Below are 21901 nucleotides of genomic sequence, written 5' to 3'. Positions count from 1 at the left end.
ATAATATTTTACCAATCATTCTTTTCCTTTTTAATTCAAAAGAGAGTTCTTTGAATGATTCTTCTTTTTAAATGAATAACTTACTTTCATATATGACTTATTCCCAGTAAACTTCCACATGTAAAAAAAAAACTATTATAATAAGGGTGAAAGCTTCAAATTAAAAAGTTTAAAAGACGCACTTCCTAAAATATGAGGAAATCTAGTAAGTTTTAGGAAATCTGGAGACGTGTGTTCTGCTACCCATAGCTGCTGAACTATGAACTCTGAAGTAACTGAAGGTTTTCTTTCTTCAGCTCCTAAAACATCAAAACGGACCCGTCGTCCGCGTCCCAAACTTAAAACTACAACAACTCCTGAGGCACCTCAAACCAAACCGGGTAAATGTGGGTTTCTCATTTAAGGACTGAGTCCTCGTGGCTCTGGAGAGTCTGGGATTGATCCAGCAGTGGGAATGGTAGTCCATGTGATCCCTGCGCCGGTAAAGGCACGAAATGGCCTGCTGCTGCTTCCCCCTGTCGAGTTAGCAAAGGAAAACGTGATGAGGGGGTGGCAGGGACTTGTGCGATAGCTGATTACTCTGCTTTCTACGTAAGGATCTACTCTTTTATGTACTATGTCCTTTATTTGCGTTTTCTTATTCCATTCCCTTCTTCACTTAAAGACAAAATGTCTTAAACCAATCTTTTTTTTTTTTCAAGAAACAAACATGAAGTAACTTACCTGTCCCCACAGCCCATCAACAGTTGTGAGGATATCAGAGAAGGCAGCGACTTCTTACTTCTCAGTCTGGAGTAGAGTCAAATTCAGAACCCGCCTCAGTGTGAAACACTGAAAGATTGAACCTAGGCAGTATATCTGTGCAAACAGAGTTCTTTTATGCAAGGGTTCTAAACATCTCTCAGCTGAAAGAGAGAAAAGTCTGTGAAGGACAGAAGTAAGAAGTCTTAAAATCATGGAGACTGACAGACAAAAAGAAAGGGGAAGAGACCAACCAGCGAGCACAGACTTCTGAGTGAAGGGAGGTTCTGCTTCTCAGTGGTAATGAAGAGTACTGTGTTTGGAAGGGCCCATAAGAGTAGTTGAAGAAATTCCTTGAAAGTATGACTCAGAAGTTTGGATCTGACCCAAAAGTATCAGTGGTCTCTCCTGCAATGGTCTCTTCCCCCTATACAGGGTACAGCCTGTGATTAGAACAGAGCACGTTAAGTGCTCTACTGGGCACCACACGCTATTTGTTCTTATATCCTGATTTATTGAGTGCTTTTGCCTCAAACAAGGTCTCAGCCTACTTCCAAATAGGTCTTCTCGACAAGATCTGTATGCTTCACTTGGCTTAATTCTGTTCCATGTCTATAAATACAAAATCTACTTATTGAATACATGCTTATATAGACATGCTATTTTCTTCCAGTTTTATTGAGAGAAAATTGACATACAGCACTGTATAAGTTTAAGGCATACAGCATAATGATTTGACTTGCATGTGTCATGAAATGATTCCCACGGTAGCTTTAGTTGTTTAGTTTAATCCATCACCTCATATAGATAGATGAAAGCAGTAGGAAAATATTTTTCCTTATGGTGAGAACTTAGACATATTGTTTTCTTAAAGCTTCCACAGAAAAGTCAACAGTTGTCAGAACAGTTACATAAGTATATATTTGGTAAACTGTTTGGATAATTTTCCTAGATCAGTGTTCTACAATGATTGGAATTGGGTACTTAGATACCTAGGAGAAACTCATGTTGACTTTATGAAGATATTTACCAGATTGTGTATGCTATGGCTGTCTCATAAAAGAATATCTACCTGGCTTTAGGTGACCAAATCATTAAATAGGAAGTATGTGATTTCAAAAAAATTTTCAAATTGTTATGTACCTACTGAAGCAATATTATACTGGTATAATTTGCTGACTTTTCACAAGTGTTTGTTTCATTGTTTTTTGACTAGTTCCTACTACAGATCTTGAACCTGGTACTCTTAGAACTGAAGCTCCAGAAATCGTGGGTAATGAGCATGTGTGTCCTTCAAATGGTGCTCTTCCTGTTCATTGTCATACCATTATAGCCACAGGTTCTCCTGCATCTTAAACCATTTCTAACCCCTCTGTTGTCATCCTATTACAATCTTTATCGTGTAAGTATGCTAAGCTCTATGTCATCTGTTGAATCTAAGAGAACTGTGTATATACTAATTTCATGATGTCGGACTGCTGTGTATCTACTCGACTTTGTCATGTGATCATGCACATTTGGTTAAAGTGTTGACTATTAAGCTTTCTTTCAAACATGAATTCCCATTTATCTCTTATTCTTCTCACTTGCTTTTTCCTCATCAATTGTAGAAATGCCATGTTTTTATTGTGTTACTTTTTATTGAATTAGGATCTGTGTGATTGTACTGGTGAATCTATTGTTTCAAGGAATAATGCTTTTAGATAATGGTCGAATTTTTGAACATGCCTAAATCTTAAAAGTTTAAATGATGGGCTTTTATGATAGAATAGGCTGATTATTTCTCCTTATTTAACAAGGTTTAAGAGTTTCTTGTCTTTTACTGAATGAAGAACCACTTTGAAATTTTGATGAGCATGTCCCATTTTTTACATTGATCCTTATCCTTTTGAATGTGTGAATTCATTATTATACCCACGATTATTGAAAGAGTGAACAAATTAGTAGACATTTATATGTCAACTTGTATAGAAGTGCAAATAGACTGATAAATGCTTTTTCCAGTAGTTAGAAAAGTCTAACATGTTTATATTCATAAACGTGTAGAAAGCTCGTCTAGCAAAGTCTTCCATGCTAGCAAGGGTCAGATAACCAAACATCTAGAGCTTCTTGTTGACCACAGTGATATTGAACAAAGTGCATAACCTGTCTTATGAGGTTAATGGATATTGGCCATAATTTGGTCAGATCTGCAAAGAACAAGTATGTGTCTCTTTTCTCTCTGTCCTGAAGCTTAAAAATTAGCTTCTGAAATTAGTCTTCAAATACATTTTAAAAATCTCTTTGGTTTATTTTATTGTTTTTGGCTAGTTCTTCCTACCGTCATTGAACCTGTCACTCATACAACCAAGGCTCCAGAAACAACATTAGGTAATGATATTCTGTGTTCCACAACATTTTTTTCCTGCCCAGTATCAACTCATTCTATCATTATCATCCTCATCATCATCACATTATCACTAGCTTCTTAAGACTATCTTGTCATCCTCTGCTGTTCTGCAACTTGATTATCCTTCTCAATAACAGTATTGAAGACTCTAAAAGAAGTTGCCTATTGTTTTAAAAGCTATGCATGGGATTAGGTCAGAGTATTTTTCTACTGTGTAATCTTAATTGAATTTGTATCATGTTCTACTTTTGTCTAAATGGGGCTCATTTTTAAAGCTGAGCTTCAAATGCAGTCAGAAATGTCTGTATCTTCTCTAGATGAACTAAAACATAACAATGTATAGTTCCATGGCTTGGGGGAATATTTACATTTCTTACTGTGAACTACCTATGGTTTGATGATAGTCCTTACCTTTTTTAAAATTAGAGATTTATAAGACTCTTCACTTCTTGACTTAATTTTATGTGTAAGTTTTACCTCAAGACTCTGTGATAAAATAATGAACAAAATAGGCAAAAACATTTGGATCTTAAAAATATATGCCTTAAATTTCAAGGAAACATATTTTAGAAAATCTAGAACTTTATTTCCAATACCACATTCACTAGAATAATAATAATCCAATAATAATCCAATATTTCTTCCTTCAGCTTATAAAACAACACGAGTTCGTCGTCCACGTCCCAGACCTAAAACCACATCAAGCCCTGAAGCACCTCAGACCAAATTGGGTAAATGTGTTATTCCATGGTTTGAGGGGTAAACCCTAGCAGTCTGTCCATGTGGGGTCCCAAAGCAGTGCCTTTGATGGAAAGTAACAGACTTCATGTTCCCTAAGAGTTGAGGCATTAAAGTATGGTTAGCAGCTGCTTCTTGGATGAGTTCTTGGTCACTTTTATTTGTAGCAATACTGGCATAGTTAGTCATGGTACATCTACAGTTAAACACACATGATCTATTATAGTACATAACCATAGGTTTTTACCCAACTTACAAGAAATGCAACAAATTCCTTTCACATATTTTTAACATATATTGCCTAAACAGATTTTCTAATGCAAGCTTCCATATTAGAATCAGAAAATCAAACACCTAGGTCAGTCTCATGTTGACTATACTAGGATTCATAGCAGAGTTCAAAGGTTGTACCTACTCTCTGCGATGAATTGCTCCTAGCCTCAGAGACTATTTGCTTTCTGTGAATTTACAAAAGTTAAAAAAAGTTGTCATTCGAAACTAATGTTTTGAAAGAAAAATTAAGACTTTCTATGTGTGTGTTTAAGCTTTCTTATGTTCCCCGTGTTGCTTTTGGTTAGTTTCTGCTATAAGCTTTGAACCAGTTATTCATAGCTCTGAAGCTCCAGAAGCAACATTAGGTAATGATTTTTGTGACCTCATTAAAAACCCACCCATCACTATCATGGCCAGAGTTGCTCCTGCTTCCTTTGATTGCTGTTGTAATTCTGTTTCATGCTTCATCTGATAAGTAGTCAGGATTCTTAATTCAAGAGCTACCTGTTATTTGCAACAGATGTCCCTGGATCCAGGTGAGGAAATCTATCTGCCATGAAATCCCCTTTAGCATTTCATTATGTGATTCAGTGAAGAGTCTGAAGTCCAAATTGTTCCCCTTCTATTTGGTATGTAGATCTGTAAAATGGTAATAATTAAGTACCATGAAATTTCTCTGAACCACTCTCTAAGATTTTTTGTGATATTCTCATTATTCTCTTCCTATTTTAAGGAATGGTTTCCCTATCAGATTATTTTTAAAAGGTTGCTTCTTGGAAGAGTCAGTTCTAGTGAATGTAATTTACAGGCTTAGCCATCATTAATGAACTTGACTATTCCTTACTCTCCACTACAGTTTAGCATTGATTCTTAGTCATTATTAAGTAGGAATCTCTCTGAGGATCTAATTATACATAGTAATATCTATATCTTTAACACATTTTGTTATTGATCTCTGAAAGACCCTCAGTGATAAGGAACAAATTGGATAGTAAAGTGAAATTTTCAAACTTAGGCAGTAAAGCCAAGAAAATCTAATATTTTAGAAAACATTGGCCCACATTCAATGTTGATGGTTTTTAGACCTACAAATACAACAGCAACTCAAAATTTTCTTCCTTTAGTTTCAAAACATGGGGTAGGGGGGGACATCCTTCTTTACAAACTTTAAACTTCTCTAAGCTCCACAGTTGAAACCAAGGAAATCTATGAGTTTTAATTCAAGAAGTCCTTCCAGCCCATTGCAGTGGGTCCCAAAGTGACAGTGATATGGCTTGCCAACTTGCATTTCCCTCCTCTGTGCTAAGAGAGAAGGTAGCATCTCTACAATAGCACATGGACCAGAATGCTCATGGTTGGAGGAGATCTATATGGTAGCCAAATGCATAAGAACTGTCTCTGACAAAAGATGCATCTTATTCAATTCTCTTAGCATTCTATTTCATTAATTTCTTTTTCAAATAGCCTTGCTTCTTTGTCTTAGGTAAACAACCATTTCCTTGCCCTCTGTGGTCCCAGCACCACGTTAGTAGTTGAGCAGAGTGGGGTGTGGAACAGAGATAGAGATAAAAAAAAGTAAGGGCATGTTTTACCTCTTAAAGTACAATATAATTGTGAAGAATTGAGTCTTGAATTCTTCTTAGATGAAAGATAACTTGCTTATACAAAAGCAGCTTGTTTGATTAAAAATATAGAAAGAAAACATTGAAAGGAATCAAGGTTCTATGTGGTTTTAGAGGGAATAGTTGAGCTTTGAAATAACTAGGACTTAAATTGGTGATTGGAATGGTGAGAACAAGAAAATAAAACATTTTGACACATATTGATGGTACCTGAGGGAGTGGTCAAACTGGAACATAGAACAAAATATTCCTAGATGATATTGAATATTTTGTTAATAATACTGTGTTGAAATCAGCTGTAAGAAATTCTTAGAAAGCCCTTGTGGAAATATAGATTCAGATACAATAGTCTTTAAGGACTCTCACTTTTTCAAATAGGCTCTTGCTTTTTCTAAAAGGATAATTAACATCAGGGATCAGTAAATCAGTGATTTTTTTTTTTTTATGTGAAGAATTAGATAGTGAATATTTTAGGCTTTGGAGCCCATTCAGTCTCTATTATAACTTTTCAATTCTGCTGTTGTAGCTTGAAGCCATTGAAGTTTTGTTGAAACACAGCCACATGTACAAACTAAGATGATTCAAGGCATATTTGTATATCACTTACATCTTGGCCTTGAGTCATTTTAGTTTGCACGTGTGGCTGTGTTTCAACAAAACTTTATTTGAATTTCATACCATTTTTTACATGTCATAGATTATTACTCTTTTAATTTTTTTCAATCATTTAAAAATGTAAAAGTCACTTAGTTCACAGGTCAGGAAGAGGGATTGAGAAGCGCATAATTTGCCAACCTCTGGTTTAAATAATGCAAACTCTGCATGCCTATTCATAACGCTGTGATTCTGAAGGTCTCTGTATTGCTACCTTTATCTAAATTCTATGACATAAATTATCCATAATTAGTTTGACAACTTAGACCCTCTTCTTTCAGCTCTCACTGAACTGCAAACTCTTATTTTGAAGCCAGTGACATCACCAAGCCTAGAAATGACACAGAGTCAACCTGGTAAATAAATTATTTAATCTGCCTGGATACACCATTGAGCTTCAGGGAACACAGCCCAAGTATTGTATTTCCAAACATTGAAAAATGCAAAAGAATATGCATTTAACAACTCTACATATGGTACATGTTCTTTCCATGATTGCAAATAAGTATAAATTAGTAATACATTATTTTCATATTAATTGTTATTCAACTGTATAGAAATACTTACCTTCATTTCATTGGGTTTACTCTGTATCAGAGAATAATCACATATCTGATTAAGTAGTCAACAAAACCACTTAGAAGAGCTGATTCTATTCTTTACCTTTATTTTTCACTAAGTTATAAACTTGTGATTCTCTTTAGTAGTAAGCTAAATTTGTGTTCTGCTATGTGAAAAGAATGCTCATTGAGTTGTGAACATTAAGAAGGAAGAAAGTTCTCACTTCAGTAAAGACAACAAAATTTCACCTTACACAGTATGAACCTAAACATTATTGCCCTTCAAATTAAAAACAAATTTTTAAGATTATGCTTAGTAATGCTGTTGCAACCCTCTGACATTTATTTTGAAGCACCATATCTTTATTTTTTCCTAATGGGATTATAATTTCTTTTCATCCCCTTTGTATATCTCTTAATTAGTTAAATGGCATTTTGATGCTTATGTTGATGGAACAAGGTATGGTTGTTAATGATAACCTACAGTACTTATAAAATTATGAATTCAGTTATTAGGGTTTCTTTTAGTGTTAATAGTACTATTGTTATTACAGTAACAGCTTACATTGAGTACTTTAAAGTACAAGACACGTGTCTAAATACTTTGTGTGAATTTATTCAATGCTTGCAACAAGTCATTCTTGATAAATTGTACCATTTTGTGTTTTTTGCTAGTTTCTGAAGTCCTGGAATCGCTTACATTTAGCACTGAGTCATCAAAGGAAGCTATAGGTAATAATGTTCCCCAGTGGGAAGTCAGGTATACGTGCTTTTGCATCACATTGTGGAAGTCATCTTGGGATGTCCTCATGCTTTGTAACATTTCATGGCTTCTCACATCTTGCCTGTGCTCATCCAGTGAATCTTGACAATTAAATATTATATACAGCACATTGTGCTAGTGCCTGCTGTGTTGCTATGCAAGTTTCACAATTTCCTTACTTAGTTCCCTCTCACTCTGAATGCAAAATTTCACTTTTTAATATTCTGAGCACTCTTTTCATCCAAATATGCACATCCTATTTTTCATTTTCATTTTTAAGATTCATCCTCATGCTTTCAAAGAACTCACTCTATGTCTTTTTCTCACTGGAATCCTTAAACAAAAATATGTAAGGAAATGAAGTTATCTGCTTTGCTCCAGGTGGAAATTGCTGTAGATCCTGCTAGTTCGTGTGTGTGTGTTCCACACTGCACACTGCCTTCATTTCTGCCCTCTTAAATTGTAGCCATCTTCATATTCTACCTAAATGTTATTTATTCTCACAAATCTATCTACTTAGGATAATTAACCTCTGTTTTCAAATTAAAGTGTTCCATTACAGTGGGTACTATGGGCTGCCCACCGCTAACCCACCATTCGGTTTCTTCTCTAGCACCAACTGAAATAGATTATGTCTATTCCACCGCCAAAGCACCACTCAGGCCAGAGGAGCCAGAGACAGAAGGTGGTAAAGGTTTTCATGCTTTGATTCTTTTATTCAAAATATTTTAATTAGTATCTATTACTTTTCATAGAATACTAAAGTCCAAGCTGGGGTACTTGTTCTAAAGTTCAATAGCTTTGAAGAGCCATAGTTTCTAAAATCCTTGAATTCCTAAAATTAAAATGATAGTTGACTCTCTGAATACAGAAATAAACTTCAGTTTCTCTGTGGTATCTAGGTATTGAGGCATAATAACACTTGACAGTTAATGACAGTTAAAACATCAATCTTAGTTGGAGGTTTAGGATTATAGAATAAGATGTCCCTCTCAGATCGCTTTTTTCTTATCCTAACCTGTTGTCCTATCTGTAAAAATGTGATGCAGATTCCCAAGAGAATGAGGTTGATATTCAAGAAAGAGATACTTGACTGCAGCTTAACATCTTACAGTTTTTAAAATTGTTCTCCTTTGTTTTGATACAGTTGTGGGATCTATTACACATGTGTCTGAACCACCTGAGACCACGCTAGGTAATGCTACACCCTGGCAGCTTTTGTCCTCATTGTCACCATCACCAGAAAACCCATGTTCTCCTTCATTGTGAATCCATGTTGCAACATCATCCTTCTTCATCACAGTTCATTTTCTTTCTAGATGCTTCTCTTCATAACCATTGTCCAAAAAAGTGTCTTCTCTCATTCAGCTTTGTATCTAGATCTTGGCCTCTTGCTATTTCAGTCACCAAAACTGTCAAACCTAAAGCATCTTTTTCCTAATGTTGAACATTCTGCCAGTTTGGTATTATGTTGAATATTTCAGATAATATATTTTTGTACAATGATCCACTTGTACCTTCTGCCCTAGCAACACACTTTTCATTAGCAGTCATTTCATCACGTTGATTTACTTGTTTGGTTTCCTCTTTGTTAAACAAAATTCAATGCTGCTGAATGGCTTATGCTTTAACAGTTTTATTACTTTGTTTTATGGTTACTCTTGAACACATCTTTCTAGCATTATTGGGGGAGGTACTAATATGGAGTGATGATTTAAAAATTAAGGATATTGCTTACCTTGAAAGTCTTTAATAACCTGGCATCTCTAAGCAGTTTTTAAACTAAATACATTATTAAGAAATAGGAGTGGTATTCACTGCAATTTTCTTTTTTTCTGTAAAGTCTGCTTGTTACCATCCTTTCTGTATTAAAGGTGCATGAAGCACTATAGTAACCCTGGGTACGTTCCTTCAATTACTGTAGAAACATCACCTCTTCCTCCCCAAACTGTAATTCTGCCCAGCCCAGATGAGCCTCAGACCACACTGAGTATTGTTTTGCATTTCATGTAGAAGGTAAATGTTCACAGAACTTAAAAGACCAGGAAGATGATAGCTGGGCACTATGACTAGCTGTTGGAAGCCGTAATTGCTGCTCACAGTCTCTGATGGGGGATCCTACCTTTCTGATGCCCCGTTCCTCTTTCTATCCATAGTGTGTAGCCAGTCCTGTAGCAGTGTTGTGAATATCATTTAGGATTAACTGAAACATACCTCTCAGCCACTCCGCAAGTCTTTCGCAGAGGAAATAGTAATATTTCTGGGAAAGAACATTTATATTCTGTTTTAAAACGTAAATATCCCAATTTTAAATGCTTTATCACCTTACTACTTTCTTCTGCTCCTTCCTGTGGCAGCTTGGCCACTTCACTGGATACAAATAAGAGAAACTGAAATCACACCAGTTAGTTGGCAAGTCATAAAGTTTTCCTTGATGGGATTTGAAATGTAGGAAAACACAACATCAATGCAGATGTACTTCTTCTTACAAGGAAAAAAGTCTCAGTGTCTACAGGCTCTCTCAGACCAGCAGTTTATCATATATAAGCTCAAACTTGTATTTTGATGGCCATGAAACTATTTTATATGACTCTATTTCCAAATGAGAAATGGATATTAAATTTATTCATTGAGATATGGATATGAATTTTATTTGTTCATTAATTTATTAATTATGCCTATGGATATTAATTTTATTCATTAATTTCATTCATTCAATTAATTTTATTCATTGATATTAATTTATTCATTAATTTTATTCATTTATTCAAAAAAGTCTTTCAGTGTCTATAGGCTGTCTCAGAACAGCAGTTTATCATATATGAGCTCAAACTTGTATTTTGATGGCCACGAAACTATTTTATATGGCTCTATTTCCAAAGGAGATATGGATATTAATTTTATTCAATAATTCATTCATTATCAATTTTATTCATTGTCCATATAAACTATTTTATATGGCCCTATTTCCAAAGGAGATATGGATATTAATTTTATTCATATAATTATTCATTAATTTTATTCCTTGTCAGAATACCCCATTAAACTTTGCCTATTAAACTCTACAGTTTAATTTTACCAAAATTCCACACTGACTGTATTAACTGGATCTGTGTCTGTTATCTCTAACATTTTCAAGTTTTTTTAATAGCTGTGGTTATTAATATTATTGAAATATTTAATTGCAGATACCACCAGTGATACCAATCTCATTCTGAATTATTTTTTATAGAATTGCTTCATAACACGCCTTTACCTACAGATGGTCTCTTATATCCCAAGGATGCAAATAACCTATCAGTATGAACCTCAACAAACAAAGCAATTCAGAGTCACAATATCACAAGACTAAGAAAACTGTACAAGTATAGAATTGTAGGGTTGGAAGGGTTCTTAAAAATCCTTTACTTTTGATGAAGAACCCGAGGTTGTAGACCAAGTGATCAGCAAAGTGAGTTCTTAATCTCTGGCTTCTAAACCAGTATAATTTCCAACATATCTTGTTCCTCTTTCTACAGGCGAGAAGATTCCACTGAAACCATTGCATGCTTTGTATATTTTAATTATCAGGAAGAAGTCTCTACAGACTCAATTTCTTTTATCTAATAACACTTATTTTCAGCAAGCTTTTCTTAAGGGTCTGAAACTCCATGACCTTGGAAACCATCTGTTTCTTGTTTCTCTTTATCTCAGACACACTTAATCCAACCAAACAGGTGTTTCCACAAGCTGTGACCTTGCATTTGATCATTATTTTCCTCTAGCAGGATAAACCTTTAATTTTTTTAGTGAAGAAATTGTCTTTTACACTGAATGTCCTAGAACTCTTTTGAGAATTGCCCAGCAAAAGGATAACTTCCTTTAATTTCTTTCAATTTCTGTTCAATTTTTCCTCCCCAATATGACCAATAAAAATTATGTTTTGTTTAACAAAATTAATTTTTTTCCATAACTCTCTTATTAAGACATATTCACCTTCTAGGTATATTTGGAATGTAACGTGCTTTTTATTTAGAAGAAATTGTGTCTCTTTGTACTTAAAATATTATACTGGGATACTCTGATAATGTGATGTGAATTTATAATAAGGATGAATTATTTTATCATGAAATTTATTTTTAGCCTATTTAATAGGTATTTGAAGAAGATAATCCTAAAATTTCAACAGTTTCATTTGCCAGCTGAGTATCTTAGATATTAGTTAATGTGCCTTCTTGTTTTGTTTTCTATTATAAGAAAATGATCTTCTTATATTCTATTGCTCTTTGCCAGCTTTAATTATGTTAATTGCTGTATATTTACATCTTCAGTCACTCAACAAACGTCTTTGTGCTCCTAGAAGGTTAGGTACTGTTATTCTTGAGAAGCTCAAGAGCTCCGAATCTGTATCCTTTCTTTTAGCTTCCAAGCAGATACCACGAACTCCTCCCAAACCAAAAACATCTCCACATCCAAGAATCCCACAAACACAATCAGGTAAATGTTTATTTTATATTCTGGCCTGAAAAGTTTGATGTTTGCAGAGTTACTCTGTTGAATTATAGCAAGTTAGGTTTTTAACCCTTATAAAACAAGTCTTTCTTTGAAACCTAATAAATATTTATATTTAGACTTTATCAAAAAGTATAGTATTAAAGTGGCTTATTCCAAAAAGCTTCCCTACTCTTATGGTATTTGAAAAGGGGATAGAGAAATATGAAATTTCTTTAAAAAATAGCCTGCCTACTCCTTTTGCTTCTCCTAGTTTGAGAAACCCTTCCATGATCCTTGCATGTCCTTTACCCACCAGTCCTCTAATTATTTTTTGGCCTTTCAGTCAACTTTATTTAACATTAGGTCTTGACGATTTTTAATATGTATCTTCTCCTATAAAATATTTACCTAATATTGCTTTGGTTGTTTTGCTATGAGTTTTGGAAAGAGCTAAACAAGAATCATTATAAGCTATTTTTTTAATAGTATGGAGGTTGTTACTTGAATGATTAACCCTGACTTCTCAACCAAGATCTTGTTCATTTCCTCTGACTGCCTTGGCAGATCTCCATTTCAGGCTACCATAAACCTGACATACCTCAAAGAAAGCTCATATTTCCCTCCTTTTGGTTTCTCATTTGTATCAGTTGCAGATTCTCAGCATTTTACATCAGTTTTTATTCTTGTCCTCATCCATCCTCTGGACTCCATCAGTTTTTCCGGACATTTCCAGCATTGATGCCTACCCCGTCATGCCTAGTCGGCTGTCATTAGTCCTCCTGCCACTCTTCCCTACTAATTTAAAATTGCATCACCCCTTGATCCTTAAGTGGCTGATTAACTAGTTCACTTCATCAGTTAGCCACTCAACAAATACTTATTGCATGCTGACTGCGTGCCAGCCAATGTGCTACACCCTGGGAATGTGAAACAAAATTTTGGCCTTCTGTGGTCAAGGTGGTTGCAGTCTAGCCAATCATCTATATTTAAATGTGTTTACACATGGCCCATTTCCAAAAAGTATATGAAGTGCACCTACCCAGTGTACTGGAGGAACCCTCACTATCACCAATGATCTGGGGAAAGGAAAATGTTAGCAGCATCAAAATTATGCTTGATCCAGGTAATAGCTCTGAATTACCACCACAGATTCTTTAATCACATCTCAGTATCCCTACTGAAAGAAAAAAAAAAAGAGCTGTTAGATTTGGGAATGATCTTGAATACCTGAGAGATGTTAACATTTTCTATTGTATTTCTGAGAGAAATTTTGCCCATTATTTTTTCTTTAAAGGAAGACTCCTTAAAAGAAAGTCCTGGGTACCACATCTAGCTAATGATTTTCAATCTGCTTTAATGTATTTTAAAATGTGTTTTTATTTAATTACTAAAACTTTGCTAAAAAATAATATGGGTGTGATACATAAGTATATGAAGGTATCAAGGCAACAATCATCTGAAAGAATAAGAAATTTTAAAATAACTTTTTAAAATAAATTTGAAATGTTAATATATAAGAAATGCAGGGAAAAATAATTGGAATTAGTGAATAAGTAAAAATTAATAGAATAAGAATTTTAAAAGCAAGCATATTAAATTTGTGGGTAGGAAACTAAAATCTAATTTTAAGAAATCAACAGATAAAATCATTAAAGGAACTCTCAACCTTTTATGTGAATATAAAGAATAGAATAAATGTAGCAGGAAAAGGAGAAATGGAAAGAAATAAGAAAGCATAAAACAATGAATGCTGGAAAGTAAGAGAACAGATGAAAAATAAGATGTGTTGGAAGTTAAAACATTGAGGCCGTAAAGCCCTGGTTAGCAACATTATAAAAAGTAAAGGAGATTAGAACTAAGAAGGAAGGCATTCATAATTTCATCTTTTTGAGCTGTACTCTATACTTACAAAAATCAATATAGTAAATCAGGACCTTACTCTAGTTTCTGATTATGACACTCTAAGTTTCAACCTTGTTTGATTTTGATTTAGACCTTTAGCTAACCTTTCTTGACAAGATAAGCAACTTTAGAATGGATAGATGCATACACTCAGTGGTTCCACTCAAACTCTGAAACCCTGGAGTGGCTGCAGATTGTAGCAAGAGAGCATCCTGATTCTGTCCCAACCGAGCAAACTCCAGTCCATCAGCATCTCCCCTGGAAAGTAACTGCCATCCAAATACTTCCAACTTTGTCAGGGTGGCCTAATATAAGGGGACGATTTGGAAAATTGTTCATGCCACGTATTCCTCTTAAAAGTGGGTGAAATTAGGATCTGTCTTACCCAGGAGAATATGAACTTTACTTAATAGATCCAAGCAATACTCTAGGTTTTTATAGTCTTTCAAGGATATTTCATATGTATATAGGTGTATCACTCAATAGTTCAAAGACAAATGTTTAAACTCTCACATTACTTCCCCCCTTACATCTGGCTAGCTGTTGCAAAAGGCCATTTGAATGGGAGAATGTTCTGTTCATATGTACAACACCAAATGCAAATTGTTATTGTTGGGCTATAAGCCATCATCCAACATAGCATGTACAACCTAGAGAGCAATGCAGTTGTTAATCTATCACTACTTTCAGAATGAAATTCTGTAATTGGGCATGCTGCCTTATTTATATTTAAATTATGTTGATAAATTAGATAGAAAATTTTAAATTTACTATATTTGGCATTTGAGGACATATTGGGATCAAAAATTTGGAAGAAATCATCAAGAATATTTTATCATTAAATATAGGTTTGATTTTAGATTCCTATGTTCATAAGTAACAGTGAACAATCCTGTTATTAATAATTATATATCTAGAAATCTTATAACCATCAAAATTGCTCCTAATTTTTGAGGGGACAAGCAATGTGAAAAGCAAAATATACTCAGATCTTTCAATGTCAAATTTGTAAGGTTTCTCCAAAAGTGGAAAGAAATGTTTATAGGAGTATAGCTTTCACATCATTTTGACATTCACACTTAATTCTCACGGTCACGCTTTGAGTTAGGACAGGTTTATTATGTCTACCTAAAAAATGAGGAGCAAGTTAAAAATGTGACCTGCAGAGCTGGGATATAGGAAACCCGAGTTGGGACCTAGCGATCATGTCTGGACCTTGGGGTTCAGTTCAAGCCTTGGCTCTGGTGCTTAATGATCATGTGACTCCAGGCAATAGTCTCCAACATTGCTTCAAAGTGAAGCTGATCATTCCTTCCTCTCAGCATTATGGTGAGAATCAAAGGGCATAATCTTTATGAAAGCCTTTTTGAAGTTGTAAAATGAACTATATAAATAAGGTAGGCCTTTCTTTCCCCGCTGCCCCCAGGACTAAAACAAAACAAAAATCTATTACATTAGCACCTTGTTACTCCAAAGGAACAGCTGTGGAAAGACGGTTTGAGTTTGTAAACATGTCATTTAAAGGTTTATTTAGAGCCTAAGAATTGCCCGAGGCACAGAACATGAGCCCAAACATTCCCTTCCATTGCCGATTCTCTTTCTGCTGTTGCTGACCTGACTTTAAGTTGCTTTCATACATGCTTTTGGGGGTCCCACTTTGACTTTACTGAACTCATTCTTCAGAGAAAGGCATGAGGATGGGTTTAAGAAGTCAAGCAAACATCCAGAGAAGAGTACTCTTAGATTAATTTAATTGCTATCTCTTCTGAAAAGTTTCCAAAATTTCTTCATCCTACCTTTATGCTTAGTCAAATTTTGCTGTTTCTCAGATTTCATTTTTCTTAAAAGTATTTGAAATTCTAACTGATTTACTTTTAGAGCTTAAGGTTTATTTTTCCATATAACTCCTATTTCAATACTTTTTTAAAAGCAATAATCAGGTTTATGCTTTGTCAGATCTTACATGCTAAGCATGACTGGGAGATGCTGAAACCAAATGACTCATGGTCCAAGCTCTCTCTTTCAGCTCCTAAGGTATTCCAGCGTGTTACTTTGAAGCCAAAGACATCACCAAGTCCAGAAGTGTCCTATACGCCACCTGGTAAATGCTTTATTTCATGTTTAAGTCAAATGCATTCTACTGTCACATTCTACAGCGATGAAACATGAGGAAGGATGGGTATGAGGTCCATATTTCATTTATGTTCAGATACCATGCTGTGTCGTGCATGATATAATCATTTCAAAGTGTTTATAAAAGTTACATATGTGCTCCATTATTTATGTAAACATTGATATAATCCAAAGGCAGAGAATTATGCCAAGGGTAGAAGACTTCTCTTTTTTTCTGACTTATAAAAAATAACCTTCTAGAATTAAGGATAGAATGCTTTTTTCTTTTCTGACTTCTAAAATATAACCTACTAATGTTAACTATGTGATGCTCACGTTTCACCAAAATAAGATAAAGAATTGGGATTTTTCCACAAAAATTATAAAATGATGTTTTGCAAATGGAGGAAATTATGTTTAGCCATTTTCTTGGGTTCAGAAATTTTACACTAAGTTCAGCACTGAGGATTTTTTTTTTCCTTTGTTTGAGGTTTTAATTCTACTTTCCCAGTTCATGGAGCAGTTGCTTAAGAAATTTGTTTCACTAAATGATTTCTTTAGCTACAGATCTATTTATTGCCTATCATTTGAGAAGGCTTTTTGCCTGTTTAGAGGGGGGATTATGTTGCATTTGTGGGAGAAGTCAAGGTGGGACTGCAAGGACCCAGACATTTCTCTAGATCCTCAAGTGATCATAAGAAGCCTCTGTTGGCTTCACTAAGTAGTTCATTGTTGGTTCACTAATAAGCCAAGCCAAACTTGTAGCCAGAGTATCTGAGAAATACTACAGGTTTTGCCCCCTTAAAAAAAAAAAAAAGTTCAATTATTATAAATTCTTAGGTGGTCCTAGAAGATTATAGAACATTCCTAAAACCAACGCTTTTCTGAGCTGTAGCTTGGACAGATGGCATTTTGGAAGCAAGTGAATTCACTTGCTATCATGGTTTCCTGGTTATGTGGGTGGAGAATGTTTATGCTGCTGTGGGGTGATTAGGTGGTTGCAGGTGGTAATAGTCCACAAAGAGCCTTTTTGCCCTGAAGTCCAGAATGTAAATTTGTACTGCTAACAGCAAAAGCCATATTATAAACACCAATAAGAAAAAAGCTTATCTTCCCACTGGCAAAAGGTCAACTTCTTGTTTTCAACTGTGGAACAAATATGTTAACGGAGATGGAGTCATTAGAGGTAATGACAATATATGTGAGTGATTTTATTTTCCTCTTCATTAGAAACAGTAGTACTATCGGTTCTGATATGACATAATCTCATTAAAGTAATATATGTAATAGTTAAACTTTTCTTCTTTTTAAATATGTAATATTTACCTTACTTTCATCAATACCTTATTTTTTCACACTCTAATTCGTAAGTTTGATTGGAACAGCAGCACAAACGCTCCCCATGGAGCCTTCGTTAGGCTTATTTTATTGACTCTCCAGTACTCTTGCCTGGAAAATCCCATGGATGGAGGAGCCTGGTAGGCTGCAGTCCATGGGGTCGCTAAGAGTTGGACACGACTGAGTGACTTCACTTTCACTTTTCACTTTCATGCATTGGAGAAGGAAATGGCAACACACTCCAGTGTTCTTGCCTGGAGAATCCCAGGAACAGGGGAGCCTGGTGGGCTGCCATCTATGGGGTCGCACAGAGTCGGACACGACTGAAGCGACTTAGCAGCAGTGGCAGCAGCATTGTCTCTCTAGTTCCAAGTGTCTGTATACCTGAGTGTGAATTGTGTCTCTAAACCCGGTGTTGGTCCTGCCATTGTGTCCATCAGGGGTTCCCCTGTTACTCCATCGGTGTGATGCTACAGGAAGAAACATAAGGCAATCATCACTACTTTTCAGTCCTCTCCCAAGTGTTTAAACAGACTGGATTCAAACAGTTTGGGGGTTATATCTAGTCTCAGGTTTGCTTCCTAAGGAGCCCATGACTTTGTTTACTGGCTCCTCAGAAAACAGGGTAGGTTACGTGTAAATGTAATGTGTACTGGTATATCCTAGAGAGACAGATGCTCTATAAAATGTAAAATGTAGTACTGAAATCAGGACATAGTTATGTTTTAACATGATGTTTGTCTCAATTCTAAGTGATGTCAGAAGTGACAAAATTGAATTTTTAGTCAGTCTCGGATTCTCTGTACAGCTCTTTTATTCCACAGATGCCTAAGCATAACACAGCTTTCATCCAGTTAGACCTTTAGAGAATATCCAGTCACTCAGTCAGATTAACTACAGTATTTAATGAGGAATCTAGACACACTGAGCCCACACAGCATGTCCAGAGCCAGAACAGTACTGGCTTTTCTTTTGATCTGCCTTGGAGAAATGCTTTCAAATTCAGGGCAGAGGACTCACTCTGATGCCTGGTTCAGCGGAGCTGTGCCTTCTTTATAGATGTGTTTCTGTACCAAGGGCTGTCTTGGCTATGTAGCAACTTCTGTCACCACAGAAATATTTGGATAGACTTCAGTCATTGGAAGCAAGCCAGGGGGGAAAAAAATCTAAATTTCAGTAAGCTATCCAACCCTGCAAATGCTCTAAACTGCTCTCTTTGGCAGATTCTAATTTGCAGCATTTTTGCAGTTAAGAAAGAAGGGATGAATGCTAAAATGTCTTTTGGAGATGGAATTGCTAGAATGTGGACAATGACTGAATGGTGTCATGGTGAGAAGGAGGACACAGTGATTTCCAGCTTAGGCAGGTGGTGGTGGTTTAGTCGCTAAGTCGTGTTTGACTCTTGGCAACCCCGTGGAATGTAGACTGCCAGGCTCCTCTGTCCATGGGGATTCTCCTGGCAAGATTACTGGAGTGGGTCACCATTTCCTTCTCCAGGGGATCTTCCCCGCCTAGGAATCAAACCTGGGTCTCCTGCATCACAGATGGATTCTTAACCAACGGAGCTACCAGGGAAGCTAGCTTACACAAGTGGTAGATGCCAATACCATTAACTAAGGCAGGGAACACAGAGGGAGGAATAAGGTGCTAGGTTTGGAGGGCCAGTTGGATTGGTGGTGGAAATGAATTTTTGGCTTTCTAAACAGAAGTCAATATTTAGGATGTAGATTTGGGAGCCATGTGTCTATGTGTCTACTATGTATAGAAGGTTCTTAAATTTTGAGGGAATGATACCATCCAGGAGAAGGTACAGACTGAGAAAATAAGAGATCAGAGATCAAAGTCTTAGAGGGCATGGTTACACTTAAATAGTGGATAGAGGAATGAGGAGCCAGCAGAAGTTTTTGTCAAATAATCAGAGAGTACCAGGAAAGAGGAACTCAGGAGGCCAGGCAGGGAAGGCCATGAGTAACAGTGAGGAGGAAGAGGCCAGAAAAGCCACTGGCCTTGACAGTGTAGGTCTAGAAGCCTGCATCTGAAACCTGTGGGCCAGTGCTTCAGAGGTCAGCAATTTTCAGACTTGGGAAAGGTAAAACAGCATGGATACCATAGATCACATGCATATTCATAAGTCTGCAGTGAGAAGCAGGAGCAGTCACACTACTCAGGATAAATAAAAACTGTAAATTGACTTAGATCAGTTCTAGTCAGGTTTTGCTGTCAAAGAGGCTAAGCAAAAAAAATAAAAAATAAACCTTTTTGGTCTTTAGAACATTTTGCTATTCAGAACCATGGATGAGGTCTCATGGATCCATGGGTGCAGGAGATTAGTGAAATGGAAGGCCATCTACAGTGGATGGAGAAGACGCAGTTAAGAAACCAGGAAGCAGAGGCAGAGTTCTTAGTTGAGAGCAAGAAAGGGATTGTTTGAAGGGGAAGTGTTAAGGAACTGGTTATTAATTTTAGGATTTTGGAACTCTTGAGTTGTTTTATGGGTGGAGGGGGAAGAATTCATAGATAAATGAAAATATGGATTAATAGAGAAAAATATAAGATAATAGAAATGATAGAAAGTGAAAGGTCCCAGAGGAGACACAAGGGAAGGTAACACCAGAGCACGAGTGAAGCTCTGAAAGTGGCCTCTGCGAGGCAGGAGACCTGCTGCCTCTCAGACTGTGCCTCCGGGTCCAAGGTTGGAATAAAGGAAGTGGCAGGCTGGACATGAAGGAGGTGTGTGGTCTATGTGTGTTTCTTATCTATGAGAATATCTTTGTAGGCTGTTGCAAGGGTAAAGCTCACTGAAGATTTCTTAGTGCCCCATCTCCATCAGAGAGCAACACTTTCATTCTCCCATCTATTCTGGCAGGACCCTCTTGGTGTTCATTCACATTTGTCCATATTAGACACTTCCATTCACAGTTGTCTTCTGGTAGCTGAATTTTTCTTTGAAGAGATGCCCTTTATTCAAAAGGGTAGTTAATATATATATATAACTGGTAAGTTAATTTGTTCATTAATATAAATGATAAATTGGCTAATACAAATGGGTCTAAAATATAATAATAGTAAATATTTTAATAAGGAAATCAAAACTGCCTTCTCAGTTAAATTGTCATGATTTGCATTCATAAGTTTCCCCCAGCATGGAAGATTTAGGTTTTTAGAATCATGCTCTTATTCAATTTAATACACAACAGAATGCCACATAGGGGAAAAAAAAAAAGTTGCATTTCTTGGAGCTGCCATTGACCAAATAAGAGAATGATTCACATCCCTTTCCTGTGAATATTTCTAGTTCTTTCCTTTCCACTGATTTCACCTGCTTTAGAACGTCTGGTATGGCAGTTATTAAATCATCACTTCATGGTTAAAACGTGCCAGTGGCAGCAGCAGGAATCCACATTATGCTTGTCTGAATTCCTCAGAAAACTAAGGCAGGCCGCAGGTAATGTGTTTACAGTATGGTGGATTTATTGGTAGCACATTTCTTCTCAGCTTTTCCCTTCCTTAATCCCACCTTCTCTCTGTGCAGTCTAGCACTGGAACCAATTAGGATGTTTATAAACTACAGGCTGCTTTGTATGGCCATGACCTTCTCAGAGCCACATCAAAGTGCCTTCTCCCTCACCCTACAGATAAACAGTTAGTTTGAATTATGGCTGGAAATTCTTCATGTTTTACTGCTTGAATCTTTCAAAAGACTACATAGCAGTGGTGAAATGTTCACCATTATGGTGGGTTTTCTCTCACTTTGTCCACCACTGATCTTTTTTGAAGTTAACCTTTTTAAAACAAACAAAAATCCACATTTCAAGTTCTCCTGGTTGTTATCTTTTAGCTCATAGAAGTTCTAATAGAGTTACATTTCTTTCCAATGGACCAAATTCCACAACTGTGATTTCACTGGTACTTACTCAGTGGCCTAGACTAAGAACAGATGTGACATTCACATTAAATGTAATCTCCAAAAGCCATAAAAGAAAATGAATGTCCATTTTATACGATCTTTTTTCTGCACGAATGGTAAAGTTGTGCTTGTCCACCTTGTGGTACAAAAGTTTTTTCTTCATCTTTCTCAGAGGGAGAATTCTAGCCTGAATCCTATTTTTTTCCCCTCCAGCACCATATAAGATGCAAGAAAGTTACACTGCATACCTAAGGGTATTTATGAATTTAGTGTGGTAGGAAAACTTTTCAGTGAGTGAGTAGGATTGACAAGGACTTCCTTGTAGGGAAACTGAGTCAAAGAAATACATGATATTACTCCTGAAAGGAGATTTGCCATAGAAATTTGGTATTAACAATAGGCAAGTCAACCTGATATTTTCCCCAGTGA

The 21901-nt window shown here is 36.0% G+C and overlaps 1 protein-coding gene across 30 annotated transcripts in view; it reads left to right on the top strand.

Annotated features, from left to right (window-relative positions):
* The window catches only part of ABI3BP (ABI family member 3 binding protein), a 301574-nt gene that overhangs the window by 191059 nt on the left and 88614 nt on the right, over nucleotides 1–21901 (top strand). For 23 of the 30 annotated variants that reach the window (XM_070368631.1, XM_070368610.1, XM_070368602.1 and 20 more), the window contains 10 exons: nucleotides 297–380; nucleotides 1958–2014; nucleotides 3052–3111; nucleotides 3781–3861; nucleotides 6699–6773; nucleotides 7653–7709; nucleotides 8354–8425; nucleotides 8888–8935; nucleotides 12142–12216; nucleotides 16142–16216. In XM_070368631.1, coding sequence (XP_070224732.1) covers nucleotides 297–380; nucleotides 1958–2014; nucleotides 3052–3111; nucleotides 3781–3861; nucleotides 6699–6773; nucleotides 7653–7709; nucleotides 8354–8425; nucleotides 8888–8935; nucleotides 12142–12216; nucleotides 16142–16216 — 684 coding nt within the window. The remainder of the gene's footprint in view (nucleotides 1–296; nucleotides 381–1957; nucleotides 2015–3051; nucleotides 3112–3780; nucleotides 3862–6698; nucleotides 6774–7652; nucleotides 7710–8353; nucleotides 8426–8887; nucleotides 8936–12141; nucleotides 12217–16141; nucleotides 16217–21901) is intronic. The other 7 variants (XM_070368681.1, XM_070368672.1, XM_070368662.1 and 4 more) reach the window with 4 other exon arrangements.

The sequence above is a fragment of the Bos mutus genome, chromosome 1 (genome assembly GCF_027580195.1).
Source record: "Bos mutus isolate GX-2022 chromosome 1, NWIPB_WYAK_1.1, whole genome shotgun sequence".
Classification (NCBI taxonomy): Eukaryota; Metazoa; Chordata; class Mammalia; order Artiodactyla; family Bovidae; genus Bos; species Bos mutus.
Note: the sequence above shows the minus strand (reverse complement) of the source record. Positions and strands in the feature narration are given on the sequence as shown.